This window comes from Paramacrobiotus metropolitanus, unplaced genomic scaffold, assembly GCF_019649055.1.
Source record: "Paramacrobiotus metropolitanus isolate TYO unplaced genomic scaffold, Prichtersi_v1.0 Parri_scaffold0000047, whole genome shotgun sequence".
Classification (NCBI taxonomy): Eukaryota; Metazoa; Tardigrada; class Eutardigrada; order Parachela; family Macrobiotidae; genus Paramacrobiotus; species Paramacrobiotus metropolitanus.
In genome coordinates, this window is record NW_026570267.1 from 963221 (window position 1) to 984105 (window position 20885).

The 20885-nt window shown below is 38.6% G+C and overlaps 2 protein-coding genes across 4 annotated transcripts; both read left to right on the forward strand.

Moving 5' to 3' along the window:
- Positions 1–1374: 1374 nt before the first annotated feature.
- LOC129591584 (ras-GEF domain-containing family member 1B-like) lies at positions 1375–16769 on the forward strand. Of its 3 annotated transcripts, none has more exons than XM_055487278.1 (16): positions 1375–1719; positions 5180–5465; positions 6273–6371; positions 6580–6614; positions 6699–6786; positions 11108–11158; positions 11264–11323; positions 12722–12853; positions 12963–13055; positions 14201–14367; positions 14444–14804; positions 15168–15542; positions 15649–15744; positions 15866–15922; positions 16196–16335; positions 16432–16769. In XM_055487278.1, the coding sequence occupies exons 2-16, from the start codon at positions 5304–5306 to the stop codon at positions 16463–16465; spliced, it is 1950 nt and encodes a 649-aa protein (XP_055343253.1). In that variant the 5' UTR covers positions 1375–1719; positions 5180–5303; the 3' UTR covers positions 16466–16769. The 3 variants fall into 3 exon arrangements, with proteins under 3 accessions (XP_055343253.1, XP_055343255.1, XP_055343254.1); XM_055487279.1 differs by lacking the exon at positions 1375–1719 and adding an exon at positions 1962–2239; XM_055487280.1 differs by lacking the exon at positions 16432–16769 and having other exon boundaries at positions 16196–16339.
- Positions 16770–17284: 515 nt separating this feature from the next.
- LOC129591616 (low molecular weight phosphotyrosine protein phosphatase-like) lies at positions 17285–20878 on the forward strand. The gene is made up of 7 exons (XM_055487338.1): positions 17285–18184; positions 19157–19230; positions 19310–19386; positions 19542–19578; positions 19944–20005; positions 20157–20256; positions 20434–20878. Exons 1-7 carry the CDS (start codon positions 18052–18054, stop codon positions 20542–20544), a joined length of 594 nt encoding a protein of 197 aa, XP_055343313.1. The 5' UTR covers positions 17285–18051; the 3' UTR covers positions 20545–20878.
- The last annotated feature ends 7 nt before the right edge of the window (positions 20879–20885 follow it).

The window sequence follows — 20885 nt, forward strand, 5'->3', positions numbered from 1 at the left end:
TTTCTGAATCAACCGATTGCAGATTCGGAATCAGCGAATTTTTTCGATCTAGAAAAACTATCCCACCTCGAAAAATAAAATGTCGCCCCTGAAGGGTCCAGCGCCCCACACAATACCGCCACCTCCGGCGGTCGCAACAGCGCCCCAGGGGGAAATGCTGTTTTTCGGGTTTCAACCACTGATTCTACTCAAAAGAGGTCGCTGATTCGGAATCTGCCATCAGAAAGATTGTAAAGCCACTCAGTCGCAAGTTTCGGGGACCTCGACACACCAGGTTTAGAACTGTCTCAAAAACTTGGAAATCTGGTAAATGAGTGGATCTACAATTTTTCTGATGGTAGATTCTGAATCAGCGCACCTCGTTTGACTAGAATCAGTGGTGGAAACCCGAAAAACAGCATTTCCCCCCGAGGCGCTGTTGCGACCGCCGGAGGTGGCGGTATCGTGTAGGGCGATGGACCCCTCAGGGGCGACATTTTATTTTTCGAAGTGGGATAGTTTTTCTAGATCGAAAAAATTCGCTGATTCCGAATCTGCAATCGGTTTATTCAAAAAACCGATTGGCGTGTGGGGTGTTGTCTAAAAAAGCCCCTGGATAAATTTATATGTATAAAACAGTATAATTAACTTTATATATATGTATAATACACAATAATGTACTGTATCTCTACCCTACCATAGAGCTTACTCGTCGTGGGACTTAATTAATCAGTAATTAAATTTAAAACCACTTATTAACGTTTATAAGTTAATTTTAACCATTAAATCATTGGAAACCTTGTTAAAAAGCGGATTAGTACGCATACTGTTAATTATGCCACTTTCAATGTGGTAAGGTGAGATAGCTGTAAACCTATGCTGAACAGTATAATTGTACGAGTCAAAATTAGTCAAAACATTAGTACAACATTAGTCAAAAAATTTAATTATCGACAAATCGCAAGGTAAAGTTTTAGATAATTCGGAAGTTGTGAAAACGCCATGCATGTATAGCTAGCTAGGTTAACATTCGGATATAAGCGTATATTTCACACTTGATCTTAGTTGCAGTGCACAAAAACTACATGTATAATAAAAAAATTAAAATTATTACGAAAAAGCTTAACTTTGGTTTTGTGTTCACACAATGGCCGAAAAGAAAAGAATCGTGAAGTCAACGAGAAATCAAACAAACCGAAGCATCATGCGCTATGCTTCGTTGCGGCGGGGTGATGTAATTAATGAACGACAACAACTCAACAAGAACGGATGTCTTAACCAAAATACATGTCCAATCAGATGTCGAGTAGTCTAAATACCAGTTGTTTATCAGTCGTGTCCTAGTCGCAATTATATGTCGTTATATACGTTTTTCCAGTGCATGTACATTCAGGTGTGGAAATTACAAGCTTGTTTACTATAACTGTGAGTGTGTAAGAGACTAGCCAGAGCAGCCAACCGTTTTATACAATTTATGCTACATTTATCTTCTCATGGCATGCATAAAAAATGGGAGAACGTAAATGTGATCACATTTCGTAACTTTACAAACTATAACTGGTTGAAATATTTTACCGGAACTTCGATTGGCGAAATTTAACTATATCAGGGAATGTGGATATGCTGATTTGTAACTGCTTTGGATATCTACTCCTGACCCGCCGGCAGATTGTTGGGCATAAATTCCTCCCGCTCTTTATGACATACGGATTATCATTGCATCTCTCCTGGATTTCTATCGTGAGTAGATACTTGTTTGCTGTCCTCAAGATATCTTGGAATTCGATGAGCAACATATACGTCCAGCTGCTTAACCTTGCAACGAGGCGCATTTATCCAATATAGCCTACGGTTTATCAATTCATAGGTGTTCCATGTTTTCGGCAACAATTTATCGATTAACGTTGCAATGATTGACAAATATTCGCAGGTTCCCAGCTACTAACCGTTTACTATTGTAATACTGTTATCGACTGGTGGCAGTGCTGATATCTAATTTTAAAAAATATGCCAGGTGCGAAGAAAATATTTTGATTACTGTTTATTATGCAAACTACATAAGTTATCGCCCATCCCTGGTCATTTCGTTATACTGGATATTCGCTACTGTGTGTCTGAGGGATTTTATCTACGCAGATAGTGTTACTTACAATATTTGTCACTAATGTTTATATTCAGCGCAAAAAGAATTTCCCTACTGCACTTTTATTAAATCCATCCGCTTTGGAACTTGTAGTTTTCGGACAGGACATTTTATGCAGTAAGTTTCGCAAAAAGTGGGGTAGAAAAATTTATAATAATTATAATTAAAAGAACGTGGTAGTAGAAGTAATAATTACTTATAAGTTACAAGTACGATTATACTTATAGAAGCATAAAGTATGACTGTATGACCAGCTATTATAAGCAAAGGAATGAGATGCGCTAAACCGACTGAAATTCAAAAGTTATTAGCAGTATGTCTAAATTACCACCCGCGATTAGCAGCTAGTTTCCGTCAAGGACAGCTGGTTTTAATTAAATTTAGATTATAAATATGGGGCCATTATGGGCATTAACCAGCGAGAAAATGCAGACGCACGACTGGACGATTCCATGTCTAGTGTCTACCTTGAAGGCTGACGGTTTAATGTTTTTTACTTGACACTGGACAACTGCTCATCTTGTGTCAAAATGCTTTCCTCTTAGCACGATTCTCCACTTGAGATGATTGTTTGGTTGTGTGACTTGTGTCCACTTGTTGTATGGACGTCTGCTGTTGTACGATACCAATTTGTCAACAGCACATAATTGTCACGATGAACACAAGCAACAATTACATACGGTGAGATCACACTGTCCAAGCTTGAGAACTTCGTTCTTTTTGTAGTCTACGTACTCCGCCGCAACAGTACAATCAGGAATGCGTACAGTGCGTAGTATTAGATACTGAATTTTTTCGATAACACGAAAAATTTGTTCCTTATTAAATTCTGAATGCAGTAAAATTACCTTACCACTTTGCTTAAGCCTTGGATTACCTCTTGCCGATCAATTATATCTACTGATAAAAATTTGGGACTAATTTTTTAGTAAGGTGAGTATCACAGACGCAAAGCTGATTCTGCTTAAAATCCCAATGTCTACTGAAGAATTACGAGTAGAATTTTTCGTAGTTATTTCTGCAGTCGGCTAACATTTGTTTGCAATTTTGTTAACTGATAAGCGCTGATGCTGCATTATCTTTACGGTTTCAATAGCCTATAATGGCTAATCACGTGTATTTAAATGCGTGCAGTTTCAGATATCGAACTGCGTACGAGGTCATCATAATTAAAGCAACAGTAATAACCTCGCTTTCAGCGATACCTCGTTGCAATTTTATTTTACAATTCATCTGCATGTTTTAGCTTCTTTCTGTGCAAGGTTTGGTAAACCATTTTCGTAATCCATTTTAATTAATATTTTATTAGTAAGGTTGATAATGCTAATTATTAATTAAATAGTAATAATATGAAATATTACGGTTGCGTACATGGTATGTTTCAGGCTAAATACATAACCTGGGAACTTGTATACTTGTAATGGTGTTGCAAGTCTTGATAACGCATGTGCGTGCAGAGGTGCAAAAGTGATAACAATTCGCCCGAAAAATTCTATTTCTGCTAACAATTCGTAAAAGCATCGCTATCGCGATACATTTTCGTGTGTTCGAGTTTTTTTCGGTTCATAAAACTACCCTAACACTCGTAATGTTGCGTTTCGTTCCGGTCAGTACAAATTTAAAGGCGAAAAGATTATTTGCACATCGTCGAGTTGTCTTCAAATATGACTGCATTGTAGTGCACAGTTTTTTATAACTTCTGTAAACAAATCACGAGATAGGAAATGCGTCTGTTGCGAAAAAGATTTGAAACGCATATGGGAGAGCACTTTGGTTGCTGTGCATACTGCATAGTAGCACAGTAGGCTTGCTATTGTCAAACTGCATGGCATATCATTTAGCGGGTTCTTGGGGTTTCCACAAAAGAATTCAGTTACTCTCATAGCAGTTTTAAATAATAACATTTTGGCATTTCCGTCTGTTAATATGCTCAACATATAATTGTCATCTCTTAATTATACACTGATTTGACGCGTTGCCACACTTTTCCAATATCTTCACATGAATGAATTCCAATGAAAAATGATAAGTGTCGATGTAACGTTAGCATAGAATAGCGTACGATGTGACTGTTTTATAAGATTCAGTATAGACATGATACTGTTGCTGTCGAGATCTAGTTTCTTGAACCCGGTATGCATTCTTTCTTTACGCAGAACACCACAGAAAAAACACACACTATGAGCAGTACATGCGTCTATGGAGCAGAATAACATCACCACAATGGAGAATATATTTTGATTAAACTTCGTGTATTGTCTTACTTACGCGGTTCTTTTCGCATGACTGGCGATAAATCAAAGCTACACATCAATCTTATGTGCCCACTCATCGCACCGAAAAAAAGACACGTTACGCACAGCAGACGCACCTTACTATAATGCCGCCGACGATTACCGCATCCGACCACAACAATACAACCACACACAAATGATGTAATCATATTACTATAAAAATGTTTCTTGCTGGTTACCTTTCATTGATCATGAGCTTTCACCTAAATTTAATTGTACGGAAATGATGTTGCGAAACAGCCCAGATTGTTATACTTTCGTACAGTTGTATAATTCGTTATTAATTTTCCTTTGGAAAGAATTGCTGTAACGCATATTACTAAACTGCGAGTGCCGAATTAAGATGCCGTCTAAAGCGACATCGGTGTAGCAAGAAGTGCCTATAGAACGTAGCATAGTAACCGCGTAGTCCTTATTTTTAGTATTTTTATTAAAGTCAAATATTCAAATATTTTAATTTTAAGATTGGGTTGAAATATGTGTAATACATGCTAGCTATAGGTGACACCCGCGTTTTTGTATTTGGTAGTCATGTACCATGCAGGTGTGAATATAAAATTAGCCATCCATAAATATTTCCTTTGCCGCTGCATTCGCTGACGCCTTAGTTTACTAAGTTAGCAGAACGTTTCTTAATCATAAAATATTTCCAAACAAACCGGTAAAAAACGATGACTGTGCCCGGAATCGTTGTAATGATTTATAACTCCATAACGCCTCAACGTCATGCATTGCTGACGACCGTCTGAATGTGCTGGTGTAGGTAATACGAAAGATTCTTCACCAACCGCTTCCAAAGGAATTTTGTTTCTTCCTATACGGCATTGTACGGCGGTTATTGTTTCTCCATTGATTGGCCAATCTGTCTATATTTCGGTGGAAGAAAAATGTCGTTAACCAGCACTTCATCCGCCATGTCAGCGGACGATGACGCTGTACAGCAGCCACCGGAAGTGTCAGCCGATAGTGTTGTCCGTGGCAGTCAAGGTAAACCACCTTTACCCTCGCCCCCGTCCAAAAGTGCCGATATTTTTGGAATTCAAATGGAGGTGAGTGAATATCTATTCACCGGGTGTAGTGCATGTCTGTGCCTCATGTGTTTGTGTTGATTTAAATTATTAATGCACAATACAACCATACTGGTGGATCACTAAGTCTATTCTCTCCTTGTTGAATTTGGCGCTAAGCTCCATCTGGACATATGAGATGTGTTGAACAGGTTACAACCAGCAGCAATCCAGTTGCGCACACTTTGTTATAGCGCTTTTGTAATAGCTTTTCTGTCTGCTATCAATAGAAAAATAAACTATTTTTAATAAATGGAGACATGGAGTGCCTAAAAACTTTATCCATGTTTTTATCGATGATGGAATTACTTAAAACAACAATTTTAAAAACCAAACTAGTGACGATAATTATTGTGAAGACCAACATTTGTGGTAAATTTTAAAAAATATGTGCTTATATCGATCTATGACACATTACACAGAATTATTGCATATGGCAGACTGCTAACGAAACGAGTATCGTTACATGAATTGCACGTGCTACAGAGTAGTCACTAGTCAGTATCAAGTGTTGGAGTAGTCACTATTGATTATCAAAATTATCGTCTAACACGTTCTTGATATGGTAAATACATATAAAGTAAAAATATATAATTTTTAATGGAGCTAGCGTGATCTGGTACTCTCATATACGTACGAGTATGTAGGCAGAAAAGAATTTACTAATTGGATACTATCGCACAGTGCACAACTGGATAATATCGCAGAGGAAATTCATTAACTGTGATGCACAACCAAGATCATAAAGACTGTTAAAGTGAACTGGATGGATTATTTGATACATTTTAGGTAACGAATCTGTTGCTGGAAGCGGAAAGGCGGCGGTTAAGAGCATTACAGCGGGATTTAACTGAACGCTATCCATTGCGAGACGACAACGGTTATGGTGTAAGTACCGGCACCTTCAGCTTCCGGTTCGGTTTTCACGACTTCCGACGTCTAAACAAACGTTTACAGCAAAATAAGGGAGCATCCATAAAATCTGATTTTACATTACATGATTAGGTTGTACGTATCCTATGTATGTAGAAGCCGACCGGAAGCACTTTCTTTGTCATTTTATGTGATTTTTTTATATTTTATTTCCTTTTATCAGAAGCGGGAACTCGACCGTCAGAAGTTATACATCGGGTATGTCCAACAAAATATCAGTACACAAGGCAGTTGAGAAACCATCACCAATATTTCAAAATTTATACCAGCCTTTTTTTATAGGCGGATTGAACAACAATATCAACAATTACTGCGAGAATACGAACAGGCTGCCGCGGGAATGCTTCGAAATGGTGGACAGCATCGAAAGGTAACTACTGATTATCAGTTATGTGATGTTATGTAGCATCATCTACGGTTCTTGTAAACACAAGATACATCTTCTGAATTTTGTATTCACGCTATGTCGTAGGTTTCGATTTTTTTATCGAAATGTTTAAAATTTACAGTAGTTTAAAGTGGTTTCAGCACAGCGTAGTTGAGGAAAGTCGAAGCGGACCTTGTATCAAAAGAGAAGAGGCGGCGATAATTACGTAGTTGATTACGTACTGTATTAGTACTTATTAGTACTTTGTAATACCAAAAGGCGAGATGTTCATCCAAAAAATAATTAGTTGTAAGCATTGACAAGCACTAAGAAATTTAATGTTACTATAACCTTCTGAGAAATGTTCTCAGTATGCTTACACTTTTTAATAAATAAAAAATTTTTGAGGATGAGCAATGATCAGTACCTTACTGGAAATCGTTGCAGGCAGTGCGTTATAGAGCAATGCCCCTTCGAAAATGTTTTCTATCGAGTATTGCGTACTCTTGTCAACTTCCTCCTACAGTGAACAAGTGTAATTTTTGTGGATGAATTAACTTTTACGACAAAAAAATTATCCAGTGCTTTTTAACATAAATCAAGGGCTGTGTACGAACTGCAGAAGATTCTATTCTAATCCATGTATGTATGCCGTAGTAGCCGTAGAAGTACATATTATTGTAACTTTTTTCTTTACCAATGCGCATTCGATTTGACAGTGCGAGTGCAATTTTGTCCAGATCTGCTGCACATGTTAATCGGTAGCGTCGTGGGCATGGTCCGCCGTGTACCGCCACATTAGCGTATGCATTGTTCCGAGGTAATTATTATTACTATCTAATTACCTGTTCCGCTCTTGTTGTACCTACTACATGGACCAAGGAAAATTAATACATGCAAGTAAACGGTCCACGAACGGCTTTCCAAGAAGCAGACAAATGTCTGACGGCACATAATAGGTTAGAAATGTCTGTGTGTAAACTGACCACAGATGACCGGTGCCAGTATAAGCTCAAGTACAGTATGCCAGCAGCTGCTAGAGTACCCAAAGGGGCTTTATGTTAGATCGCGCCGTTAAGAGACAAGAATATTATATATCGCGTCTAGATCGCGAGACAGATTATTATTGACTGTATCGCAGCATACACTCGGTAAACGGATATCTATAATTCCATCTTCTTGTGCGTTTTCTCTCGTTGGATGCAAGCGATCGCACGCGGTGTCTAGATCTGCACCGTCGGATGCTAAATTACAACCACTGCCTACGGGTTAAATGTTTTCTGTCCACTTTTAAAGATCCTGCGTTCGTTTCTTATTTGCAATTAGATTTTGCCTGGGAAGTGCAGCTGTCGTTTGATATCTGAAGTGTAACTTCCAATCTCAGTCCATAGTGTGAGATTTTAATCCTGCAGTTTCGAAAGCAGAGTTTTATTTCGTCCATCATGTTCTGCAGCTTCTTTATTTTTTACGGTTGTCTTCCCGCGCCGAAGATTTATTAATTTTGCAAGGCACTGTGGACATCAACAGTAGCAAGTAGGAGGTTAGTGATGTCTGTGATAATGTTGTATCGCTTGTCGGCATTTTTGCTGCTGTCTGCCGAGCTATCAATTTAATGATCCGTGCAATGTGGCAGACAGTGTCGGCGCAACGTGAGATGTTATTTTTGTAATAAGACTACTGAATTGCTTCCGAAGCAAAAATTAAGTATTTTTGTAGGTGATACAAAAGATTTTACGGTAGTGATAGCTGCGTTACAGATACCAGGGAAAATAGCAGCGGACAGTTTGAGTCCGAAGACGAGAAAAATAAAATATGTTAATAATTACATACTTTCGTGTTATTAGAATTTTATCGAATGTGAGAACGCTTGCTTGCACGTTTGCATCGTATCCGGAGATTGTAGGAGGCCACCGGTGTTACGGCGGTGTATCAAAAAGACCGAGAAATACGGAAAACTTCATATGGTAAAACAGTTCTGGCTTTGCAATGCAAAGTTTGCATTCTGATGCATTTACCGGTCGCGAATATTTGCATTTGTTACCCACATTCCTTCACTGAAAAGAATATTTGCAGCATAACTTACCGTGGGTAGCTGCTGTCTCTTAACCAAAATTACATAATTCACTTGTCAGTAAAATACAATTACTGACAAGAATACAATACCGTAGTATACTATTGAAACGGTTTCTTTAGTAGACCATGATTACATATTCGTAAATGTATAACGATATTATGAACTAATGAATACTTACTTTTAAAACCGTAATAACTGTAACTGCGCACATAGATACAACTGTATCTATATTAGAGTATCTGTATAAATTTCTTTTATTATTAGGAAAAATTTAAAGACCATTCTGCAGCCGCCTTTTTTATATCTTAATAATAAAGTTTTTCCGGGCCGAAAAATACCTTTATGCTGTGCTTTTGTTTGGCTTAACAGTTTAGCGAAATTTAATGTTGCGGTGGAAGATTTGGTCGCAGTTGTCAGTAATTCCTCGTCACGGACAATTGGAAAAGCCAAATAAACTTGCACTTTTAGAGTGCAGTACGTGGTGTCTGGAAGCAAACAGAGATGCATGCCGGTATGTCCACGATTGCATACTGCGTACAATTATGCTACAATCAGACGAATCTGTGTATTCATGAATTTTGATTTAAATTTTTCGCATTTTTTATTTTAGACATGAATGTAAATAGCTGTTGAAAACTTTTGCTTAATAAATTCTAAATATTTTATCCTTAAATTGTGATTCCTCATTGTCCTTTTTCAGTTTTTGGTTTTTCCCAGAGGTCGGCGATTTTCCATTCTGACAAGCCTTGGCATCATGTGTCAAAATTTATTGCGATAGCCACAGACTTTAAAGCTTTAATTCTCTCAATACAACTACTACAATATTAAAGTGTGAAAAGGAATGTCCAGTTCGCGAATACGAATGATGCTGACGATACTAGCGATCCGATCACATTCCAGAGATATCATAAACCGAAATACGTTTGAAATTTTTGTATTGTACTGACAAATAAAATTTATGACAGTATTAATAATGGGTATTGAGGTTGTGGTTGTACAAATTTATATTGAACCGTGTGTATACTGCGTAGTACGTTACCATGCGGCAGATAGCAATTATTATGCTTTCATTCCAATTGAACTGTGATATACGTTAATAATACGAGTACTTACAATTGTAAACCTGTACCTTGTTACCTTGCACCGCACATGCGGTTGCCGGCGGGCATTAAGGTGCAACTTGCAATTTGCCAGCTTGCATCTCTCCTGCTGCGTTTTGGTTTATGTCTGTCAGAAATCAAACATTTCTTTTGCGGCTTCCGGCTAATTAGATTTCTGTTAATAATGCTTCAAGTTCTTACCTGGTCAAAAGACTTGCACATTGGTTCGTTCTCGCTCCTGCCGGCCGCCGCTACCTTATGCGGTTATGCCGACAAAATTTTTAACAACACGCGGACTCCTATGTTGAATTACCTTTTCATAAGTGCGTTGTTGCACTCGTTTATGTTTGCAGACCACCACTGGTGTTTTCTTGTTCTGCATTGTAATTTTCACTAACAGAAGTAAAATAGAACGGCATAATTGTATGGTCCACGAGCGATTTTGCATGCTGGAATTCATCATTGGGGACTGTATTCGGTATATATCGGATATTGTTTTTTAAGTGAGTTATTTTGTTGTCGTTTGAATGCAAACGTGATTATATGCAGGCGCTTGCAATTTTGCAGCGGTGAGTTATAACGCGCAAACTTAAATATAATAATTTTGATATTGTTTGAAACCAAATTTTTATAATAAGTAACGATATAAGTATGCCATTCCAGAGTTTCTTGCGTTGATCCGAAATTTCCAAATTATCCGGCCAGTCCGTATTTTTTTTCGTGGTGACAGTCTTCGTAGCCATTACGGTTTTGGTTATTCTCAGTTTTTGTGCAGATTTATATTGTTGCGAGTTATTTCCAAGATTTTTCGCTTACACGTTAGGCCGTTCGTACGAAAAATGCCAGTTTTTAAGACGTGAATTTTTGTCAAACGCAGGCCGAACTCGGGCCGCGCAACCATTGTTGTGCAATATGCAGGCCTATTTCACTCATAACTGGTGTATTAATAGCAGCACCTGGACAGCCTTCTCTCAAAAGGTTCCTTGTTTTTTAAGCCACCATATATCTCAATTATTACGTATTAATTTCACAAGTTGTCAACTAGGATTTTTTCATAAGCGATTTGTCCAGCCCCTAACCGCATACGGTATCGATTGCACTCTATAGTATGCGATGTGAACTGTGAATCATTTGTTGCAATGTTTTCTAGAGCAATAGGAGTCAGCCGGCATTTGGTGTGAAGTACACAACGAAAACTCGGGTGAGTACATGTTTAACCAACATATTTATGCATGGTGTTTACATAGTTTATCTGGGCTTACATACTTCTCGAAGCCAACCTATCGTATATTGTATGCCTTTTCAGCCGACAATATTTGGAACGCTCGCTGTGGAAAGCATGGCACAGTTGGCCGATTTACGAAAGGTTTGTTTAAGAAGGTTGTTTTTGTTTAGAAAAACGCTTTTCAAGAAGCACGACTTGAGGGCTATTGCCATTCAAGTGGAACTAAAAATGTCGCTTTTATCAGTGTCGTATTAAACATCGCGTAATTCGTTTATCTTTTATGCTCCCATAGTGATTCGTCTCAGTCTAACTGGTAAGGCATTTCGTTTCGCAGCTAGATTGAAAAATTAATTTGTGAGACTTGATCCTTGCTCTTGGTACATTTATCAAACTTGGACCATGCTTGCCGATCCCTTTAAAACTCAGATTTTGCTGGAGAAAATGGGCAACCTAAATTGACTGGATTTAAGAAAGTTTATTTTGTATGGCCCAGTTTTTATCTTGCGATAAACGGATATTGTGATTAGGGATTAGCCAAATCTTCATGTTTAGTGGTGCATCATTTCCTCTGACTCAAAGGTCTTTGTGCCTTATAAATTATAATCTGCCGATTTCATCGCTATTTTGCAGGTAATTTTAAAGTAAAGTTTAAATCGTTTTGAAATATGCTGTGAAAAGTTATTAGCTGACTACGATCTTTGCGTACTTGTGGTAGTTGAAGTACACATGATTAATTAATTTATTTGATCACATATTTTTAACAACGAATTAAATAAAGTGCCTTCTTTTTGTTGCTCTGCTTTGTACGCTGTTCATAATGTTGTTAATCCATAAAGGATAAGATCAAGTATTTATAGAAGTATTGCAGAGTGTTTCACAGTTGCATATGCGGTAGATTTTATTGCACGTGTAAATTAAAACAAATTTGCTCAATTCGACATAATTTTAAATTAGTATAGCGCTCGTATTTCACAATTTCACACAGCGTATATCGAGCTTTGCGGTTATATTTAGTCAGTTAGTGATTTACCGGTGCGTGTCCCGCCGCCGAAATCGTCATTAATAGACTAATAACGCTTATATGAACTATGCCGCACATTAGGCTGCGGCGCGTTAATACTGTCATGAACTTGATCAAAGGTGGTGCAACATCTCTCTTGATGGTTTTTTTATTCACGGGGTCATCAGCGGTTAAGACAACAAACGGCTACCTAGTGAGATTAATGCTGGGAAAATATCAACTCGATCTCGCACCGTTTCTAAATCATTCTGCGACATTTTTAATAAATGAGTTATCTTTGCTGATGCATTTGCGCTAATCATGATCTCAAACGTTCTACAAAACGTTTTCAGTTGAGGCAGCAGCTATAGGGCGCATATGTTCGCGGTGACGATTGATATATTTCAAGTTACGTTATACGCAGAATCAGTGTTGCCAGTTATGCCGATGTTTGACGTGGTTGTGGTAGCCCGTTTTTTTATTTCTAAGTTGTATAATTGCGGTGTTTTTTATTTGAGTAGTATTATTTCTTTTAACAGAACCCTTCATCGCACAGTAGTCGCCGCTGGAACAGCATGTGTAGTTTAAGCAGTAGCAGCGGAACACAGGAAGAATCCTGTGGATCTTCCACCGACGCGGATTCTGCTATGTCCAGCCAACGATCATCCGACGTGAGTCTGTTTAATTTTTTTATATCAACCGTTGCAAAACACCGGTTTTTTGTGCTTGAGATTAAAACGCAATCAGCCTGACGGACTGAATTTGTTGTATATATTACAGCAAAGCCTGATATTCGAGCATTCCATATTATGTTCCGGAACGCTTGACGCACTAATTCATCATTTTATGCCCAGCGTGGATTATTATCCAGATGTAAGTGGAGATGTTTGCAATAAAACACAAACTGTGACTGACATATAGACATATGTTTTTTGTCACGATTTAACGCTTTGGTAACATTTGTAATTTTTTGTTTGGTTTCGCTCTTTGACCACACGGCACTGGGCTTTACGACTAAATATTTCTAACTGCAACTGCCATGAAAAATGCCGGGGTTGTTTGCGGTAGGGTACGTTAGTGATGTGAATGTTTTATTATGAAACTTCACGGGTATTTTATTCATGGTGAAAGGTATAACGAACAAGTCGTAATCGAAACCCAAACACACAGATTGTCCATTTTATCGTTTGTGTAATTTGGTCTTCATGGAAACTCGACGGCGCTACATAACTCGGATTGCGCGTCGGTGCGCAACCAACATACAAATACAGATGATACATTGCTCTATCTCTTAAAGGACAAACCCTTTAAAGCTGCACTTCCGTTGATGGATTACTGGTTCACATATTTATTTTCTTCGCCGTCAAATCTTGCGGTGAAAAATCGTTACCAGCCGCTGCTTAATGTGGCCACAATCACTCGGAAGTTCACATGTTCGAGCATTATAGTATCACATACACTACCCAACGTTCAACAATGAAAACGCCCCTAAAAGACATTTACGCAAAATAATAAATAATTCATTTCATCACAATAAAACATAGTGCCATTTCATCACAATAAAACCTCAAGCGCTGATAATTATCAGTTACCGCCCTAATGTAATGGTTATGTGAAATACGAGATTGCAAGCTGCTTTTGAATATCAGTGAGCATTTTTACATGGAAGTAAGTTAAAGTTTAATTTTTCGACCCTACTAATTGTAAAATGCACCACTCGAAAATTATCGCTTTACACTAAATGCTTAATTTTATTTAGACAATTTCTAAATCTGGAAAGGCTCATATAAACCCTTCTATTTTACTAGCGGCAATATTCCCTTGAGCATAATAGGAAACTAATAAGTCTTTTGAATGCAACGCTGCCAGTTGTGCACATCAAATTGTTAGAATGCTGGTGTTTAAAAACTGTTTGCTTTCATGATTTCTTTACTAAGCGCATCTAATTTACGAAGTTGTCTTTTTTGTGGAACTTGGTTTCCTCTTAACAAAAGGCTGATATTTGTTTTTTTTTGCAGCGCACATATGTGTTTGCATTTTTGCTCAGTTCCCGTTTGTTCGTCAAACCGTATCTCCTGCTGGAGCAAGTGGTCCACGCCTGTACCGTACATGAGAGTTTGTATCCATCGTCCATCAGCGCCGAAAGCATGCGAACATTTTGCCGGCATATTGTCCGATTATTGGGGTACGTACCACATTCTGCCCTTTAGGGCACGGCTCAGCACGTACGTTCGCAATGCACTAAGCAAATTAATTTCCAGTGAATGGACTGACACATTTTCCAACGATTTCCGTGATGAGCGGATGATGAAAAGTTTAAAGGATATCACGCATTTCTGCATTACATTTGATCCGGAAACGCGCCGTGATGTTGGACAGATCCTGCAGAATTTATTGGCCCGTCTGTCGGCATTAGAGAAATACGAGGAGCATTTAATGGAGATTAGCCAAGAAGTGGCCAACCGCATTGCTAGCAGTATTCCCACAACTGATATTTATGATTTATGTCCGAATCCGCAACATTTAGCGCATTACTTAACATCCATTGAGCTTGAAAGACTGCGCCATATCGGAGCGGAAGAATTTGTCCAAGCATTTGCCAAAGATACTTCAGTTGTAGAGGTATTTCTTATGTTAAGAATTCTTGTTAAGAAGCTCTTTCTTGCCTGATAACGGTATGCAATAATTGCGTACTAGTGTTTTGAACTGGCTTCCGCTGCAATTAAATAGTGCACTTTCAGCTAATTTCGAAGAAGATTGCTAGAAGTGTATGTGCAAACGCAACTCATTACAATTAAATGTAGCAAGAATTTTGTGATTCAAAGTATTGGCAAAGCTTTTTAAAAAATATAATTTATACGTGCAGTATTAATTGATTAATTATTATATCGCGCGCCGTATGGTTAATTACTTGTAATATTCATCTGCATAAGTTTGCTCTGGTGTTAAGAAAGGTAATGATAATTATTTGTTTCCGATGTTTAGACGCCTTTGCGGGATTTGAAGCGCACAAGAAATCTGGAAGCATATGTACAGTGGTTCAACAGGTTAAGCTACTTGGTAGCTACGGAGATCTGCATGCAGCTGAAGAAACGCCATCGAGTTCGCATAATGGATTACTTTATTGATGTGGCCAAAGAATGTTTTAATCTGGGAAACTTCAACTCTTTAATGGCGATCATTGCCGGTCTCAATATGAGTCCTGTCAGACGTCTGAAACGCACATGGGCAAAGGTCAACGTTCAGAAATTTGAAGTTCTCGAGCACCAGATGGATCCGAGCGGAAATTTTAATAGTTATCGTTCGACGCTGAAAGCTGCGATGTGGCGTTCAGAAGGAGCTTCGACTGAGCGCGAAAAGGTAAGTAAGCCGGAACACCAGGAAATTGGGGTGCTCCGAACATTCCTTTGCTTTTTTGGCTACAAAGTCCAAATAAAATGTATCAAGTTGTATTGTTTCATTCCAGATCATTGTCCCGTTTTTCTCTCTCCTCGTTAAAGATCTTTACTTCCTGAACGAAGGATGTGCCAATCGGCTGAAAAGCGGGCACGTAAATTTTGAGGTACCTATATGTACAGTATATACCGGTATCCAGGTTTTGTATTTCATCAGGTTATATTTGCTGTTTGAAAATTTTGTTATTTATATGCAGTTAGCATGCTTAATATTTTCTTATTTAACAGAAATTCTGGCAACTGGCAAAGCAGGTCACAGAGTTCCTAACCTGGAAGCAGGCTGTGGTATGTAAAGACTTTAGTTGTATTGCATAGGTGCAAGTATACGAGTACGTATACTAATACATTGTATGATTTTCGGGCGAAAAAATGAGAGCCTTGCGGCCCTTGCAGCCAAATATTATATTATATATGACAAATGGTTGTATGCAGTACCTACTCGTATGCCTTGCAAAAACACATTATACAGTAATTCACTTGGAGAAATGTAGTCGTATGGATTTCCTGCTTCACAGTAGAAATTTCTCGCTATCTTAATAAGCATGCTAAATGTTGCAGTTTTCCATGGACAAAAATAATCGAGTGGTCCGGTACCTGCTAACCAACCCGGTTTTTTCGGAATCGGCATTGAGTTTAGCGTCATTCGAGTGCGAACAACCAGAAAATAATTACGAAAGAGCAAGAAACAAGCAGCTAAAGTAAGTGCCATTACGAGTTTGTCCAGTACTAGAGTTTCGCAAAACTTTTCATAATGCAACGTCAGAAATCGGGTACAGCGGATGCTATTTTTGCAGGTCGGAATTGATGGGAACCAAATCAAGTCCCTGAACGCAATAATCCGAGACGCGCTTGCGATGCCTCTCCAGATGTTCTCAGAATGTTTTTGATGACTTCTCTCTGATCTGATTGTGATTTTCTACTATAAAGTGGAATAATATAACTGCAATGAGATGTTAGTGTCAATATTAGCGTTTTGTCGTATTGTGCACAAACTGTATTTGTGTGTATTGTAGTTGTACGCTGTTGCGTGTGAATCCTTTTTGTGTATTTTCCGTTCTGATTGGTTTGTTGCCTTTAGTAACTATGCGTTAATCTGACTTAAATACGCACAGAGTTGGCATTTTGGTACAAATCCGGTATATTAAAAGAATGTGAAAATATTCAAAAGTATTGGAATTTTTTTTGGCTATTTAACGATATACTCGTATATACATATACTGGTACCACACTACTAATGGTTCTTACGATTAATAGACGTACATAATCTGTATGCTAACAATAAGCAGAACAAAAAAATTCCAGGGGCGGCATAATTTTTCTAAACAAATCATACCGGCTAAAGAATTTCAAAAAACTGATAATAGCATCATGATTCAGGGCAAGTGATGCCACAGTCCACAGTACGATCGGATTTCATTAGGCAGTTTATTTAATCGCACACATCCGCTGACTTCCAAATATCCGGAAGGTCATGCACGATCCACATCAGCATAAATCAGACATGGCCGTGCCGTCAACGGTTTTTTGGAGATTCTTTGTGTGGATGCAGCAGAGTGACAGTAGTCCAACGGACGCTGAAGAGCGCCCGGATGGTATGCGTCACATGAATTCACTTTGGTGTTAATATACAGGCTGACGGCGAAGAACCACATATATATATTTTTAGCATCCCAAGCTTTTTGCAGCTTGTTGGCAGGAGAAAAATCTCGTTAACATTCAGTTGTCCGTTAATACATTTTGCATGACACAGCAATAAGGAGAAGGTTCTAGTTTTAGCGCTGAACACTTCCCAATCATCGTCGTCGCATATATCGGATGCTGGAGAGAGTGACACTGTCTCATTAATTTGCGTGTGTAGCTGTGGGCGCTATCTCCACATGTCAATGCCATTCTTCACTATCCGTCGCGATAGAGTGCAATCGTGAAAATACACATCGTATAAAGCCGTCGGATTCATCAGCCAGCGGCTCAAGCATCTTCCCTTCCGGTCCGTAACATCCCTGTGTACTCCGAACAATTCCGGCCGCGTCTCTCTTCGATCCAATCGCAATTGACATTGTATAGCGCGACAATGCACGGTAGCACCATGTGTTGAGTTTTTTCCCCTTGGTATCGGCCAGTATTGATCTTGCGTTTTATCACATTCATACGTCCAAGCATTAATCCGTTGCGGAACGCCTTATAAAATTTGGGAGTGTATATGTTTTCCATAATATTTTTGTCCGGATGACGAGTGTTTTATAATAATTGTCACGCTCTCAAATGCCGGTTTAATATCTCATTTGATTTTGAATAACCAACCGGTTAACAAACCGCGTTTTGTTTGAGAGTTAATTTCGAAATTAATCGTATCCGCCTGCGCACAGCGCTTACGTGCATCCCGGTGTGTGGAAGCTGCTGTGCACACCTGCAAAATGGGCAAAAACGCTCGCACTGATCCTGGAGCATCGTCACCATATAGTTTTCTGAGACGAGGTTTTCCCTGTTTGTTTCCCAAGACGGACGAAATGGCCTCCAATCCTCGATCGGTCTTGTTTGTGTGCTTAGGTAAGTCGGGGTGCCTCGGTACTACTTCCGGATATTTTAACGTTTATGGAACTGCATCCTTTTTGCATGCATGGCATTTTGGAATGCAACAGCGAAGATTTTTACCAATGTTGGATGTCGTCTGTAGAAATGAAGGATTCCGAGACCAGCTGCTGCTATTAGTGTAACTTAAGGATTTTGAAATTTCAACAAGATTGATTTACACACTGGCAGACTTTCGAAAAGCTTGTGCGTAGTTTACGATGTTTACCTTTTTGAAAAATAATCTGCGGAGATTTGGTAGTTTCAGTCATTGTTCTACACTGCTTTCGCCTAAGGATTTTGATATCTTCTGAATTTCTCGTTACAGTTGCATTGAAAGTAGAAATGTGGAAGATACGCTCTTCACATTCAATATTGCATACACCATTTTTAACGGGTTTACTGATAAACCTGAGAAGGAATCAGTGCAGTCATCCGTTTGTTCGCTTTCAAAGCATGCGAGTTAGATTGTCTGTGCGCTGGCCGATGTACGTAATCTTGCACGATGATTTGAATTCCGTGCACAATCATTTGTTTATTGGGTTTGACCGCTGTGACGTCAGTGCGAAGGAATACGTTCGCCTCGGCAGGTCCTGACATAACGTCGCAAAATCCTCATACTATTTTGATGGTCCTATATTTTTAAATTATCTTACCACAAGCCTACAATTAGTATTTCGACGTTTGCGGTACCAGAAAGTTTATTTCTGCTGCCAATAAATTAATTAAAGAGTGTGGTCCGTTCATGAAAATCTTACAGGCTTAATACTATTTTCGCTGTAGCAGTTAGAATATGGTTTATCAGATGGTAATGTGTAATTCAAACTTTTTTGTAGTTACTTAAAATTTCATACTTTTTTGACGCAACAGCAAAAACGCAGCAGCAGCGGGCATGAACATTTTGGATTGTGTGGATCACATTAATATATATTAGTTGTTTCCTAATTTCAGGAAACATTTGCCGGTCCCCTATTGCCGAAGCGGTGTTTCGACAGGTTGCCAAAGAGCGAGGAATATTGGACGATGTAATTTCTCGATAAATCCATTTATAAAATTAATAAACAGTTGAGTAACAAGATATTACGCTTGTGTTATTTTCTTTAGTGGGTAATCGACAGTGCCGCTACGGCTGATTACCACGTTGGTGAGCCGCCGGATAACAGAGCGGAAGCTTGTTTGAGGTAAATTACGCGCGTCAGATTGCATGCAGATCATTTTAGCTTGGCTGACTTGCATCAGTGGGAAAATACTTGAGTGATGTCTTGTTTGACATTGCTTATCTTTCGGCGATCTTTTTGCGACAATTTTCAAGTGGCGTTTTTTTTTCTATTTACAGACGGCATGGCCTATCGTCCACTCATATTGTCAGACAGGTGAGTCAGCGGAAATTGATGAACGTGTTAGGATCGTCACGCGACCTTTCTGACGCTGGCTAAATATGGCTAAGGAATTCGATACTGGCTAAAGGAATTATTTAAAAATAAACGTCCCACATAATAAATATTTTTGTATATAGTATTCCAAGTTGTGTTGCACTTGCGAATTTGTTTCCACCGCGTTTGCTCTTTATTGTTAATCGAATCAATCATGGCTTCTAAAAATTGAATTACTGTAAATATGCCATACATTAACTGTTTTGTTTAATTTTGTTTCACATAATAATTTAATGCGACTGTTAAAAGTAAAAGTAGTAATCGAATCTTTTCTATGCAGCGTAATGTTTTAAAATTTTTTCTAGCTCACCCCCGAAGATTTCCAAAATTTTGCCTACATAATGGGAATGGACCATACGAATCTCAAGTAAGCAGATTAATTATCTGTGCTTGATATGATACGGTTTGAAATGCCTTGCGTTTTCGCGCATCACATTGTCCGCATTCCGCAAAAACGTTGGAAACAGAAATACCTTGTGCTGCAACTGCAAGTAATTGACTTCGTATGAAACTTGCAGAAATATCAAGCGGTACGCTCCCAAAAATCTCCTTTCTCGATTGGACCTGCTGGGGCAATATGATCCACAACATGAACTGATTATTGAGGATCCATATTACGTAAGTAGTACTAAGTACCGTGAAATCTTGCTTAGCCATGCGTACTGTACAGTGCGATGATAAATGCCAGTGATCGCATGGCGACCTTTAAGTTAATAAAGGTGAACCGCAGAAAATCAGCAAAGCTACGAAATTAAAAGAGTTTATTCAGTAATCGACATCATTGTTTTTTTACAGGGTGGGGATGCCGAATTTGACATTGTTTACGAGCAATGTCTTCGGAGTTGTCGGGGTTTCCTTGATAATGTCGAGAAGGAGCTTCAGAAAAGCACGAGCAAACGGCACTGAATTCCTGTGATTGTAGTTTAGAAGTGGAAAATCAGAATAGCAGCAATAATTATCTATATCCTTTTGTAGCTGTGTGTCATGATAAGGTCATAATTGTCTGTCTGCCCCAGAAAAAATTGTCTTTTGATCTTATTCATTGCGGGCGTGGCTTTTTATAACTGCACCAAACTGAAACAATAAGAACGAAACAGACAATGTTGGAAGCCGTTTCGATCTGCACGATTTCGGTTTTCTTACAGTGCAGTACGAGTTTTGTTTATTTCTCGATTGTTTAGGGTGATCTTTATTGTCATATATTATGATATACAAAACCGTCCCTCGTATTAGTAACTCGAAGCCAG

Bases quoted from the DNA above. Each gene is read 5' to 3' on its own strand.
- LOC129591616 (XM_055487338.1), top strand. From the start codon at position 18,052: ATGGGCAAAAACGCTCGCACTGATCCTGGAGCATCGTCACCATATAGT. The intron at 18,185-19,156 runs GTAAGTCGGGGT...TCCTAATTTCAG, and splicing joins GGTCTTGTTTGTGTGCTTAG to GAAACATTTGCCGGTCCCCT. The intron at 19,579-19,943 runs GTGAGTCAGCGG...AATTTTTTCTAG, and splicing joins CCACTCATATTGTCAGACAG to CTCACCCCCGAAGATTTCCA.
- LOC129591584 (XM_055487278.1), top strand. From the start codon at position 5,304: ATGTCGTTAACCAGCACTTCATCCGCCATGTCAGCGGACGATGACGCT. The intron at 6,787-11,107 runs GTAACTACTGAT...AATGTTTTCTAG, and splicing joins ATGGTGGACAGCATCGAAAG to AGCAATAGGAGTCAGCCGGC. The intron at 14,805-15,167 runs GTATTTCTTATG...TCCGATGTTTAG, and splicing joins AAGATACTTCAGTTGTAGAG to ACGCCTTTGCGGGATTTGAA.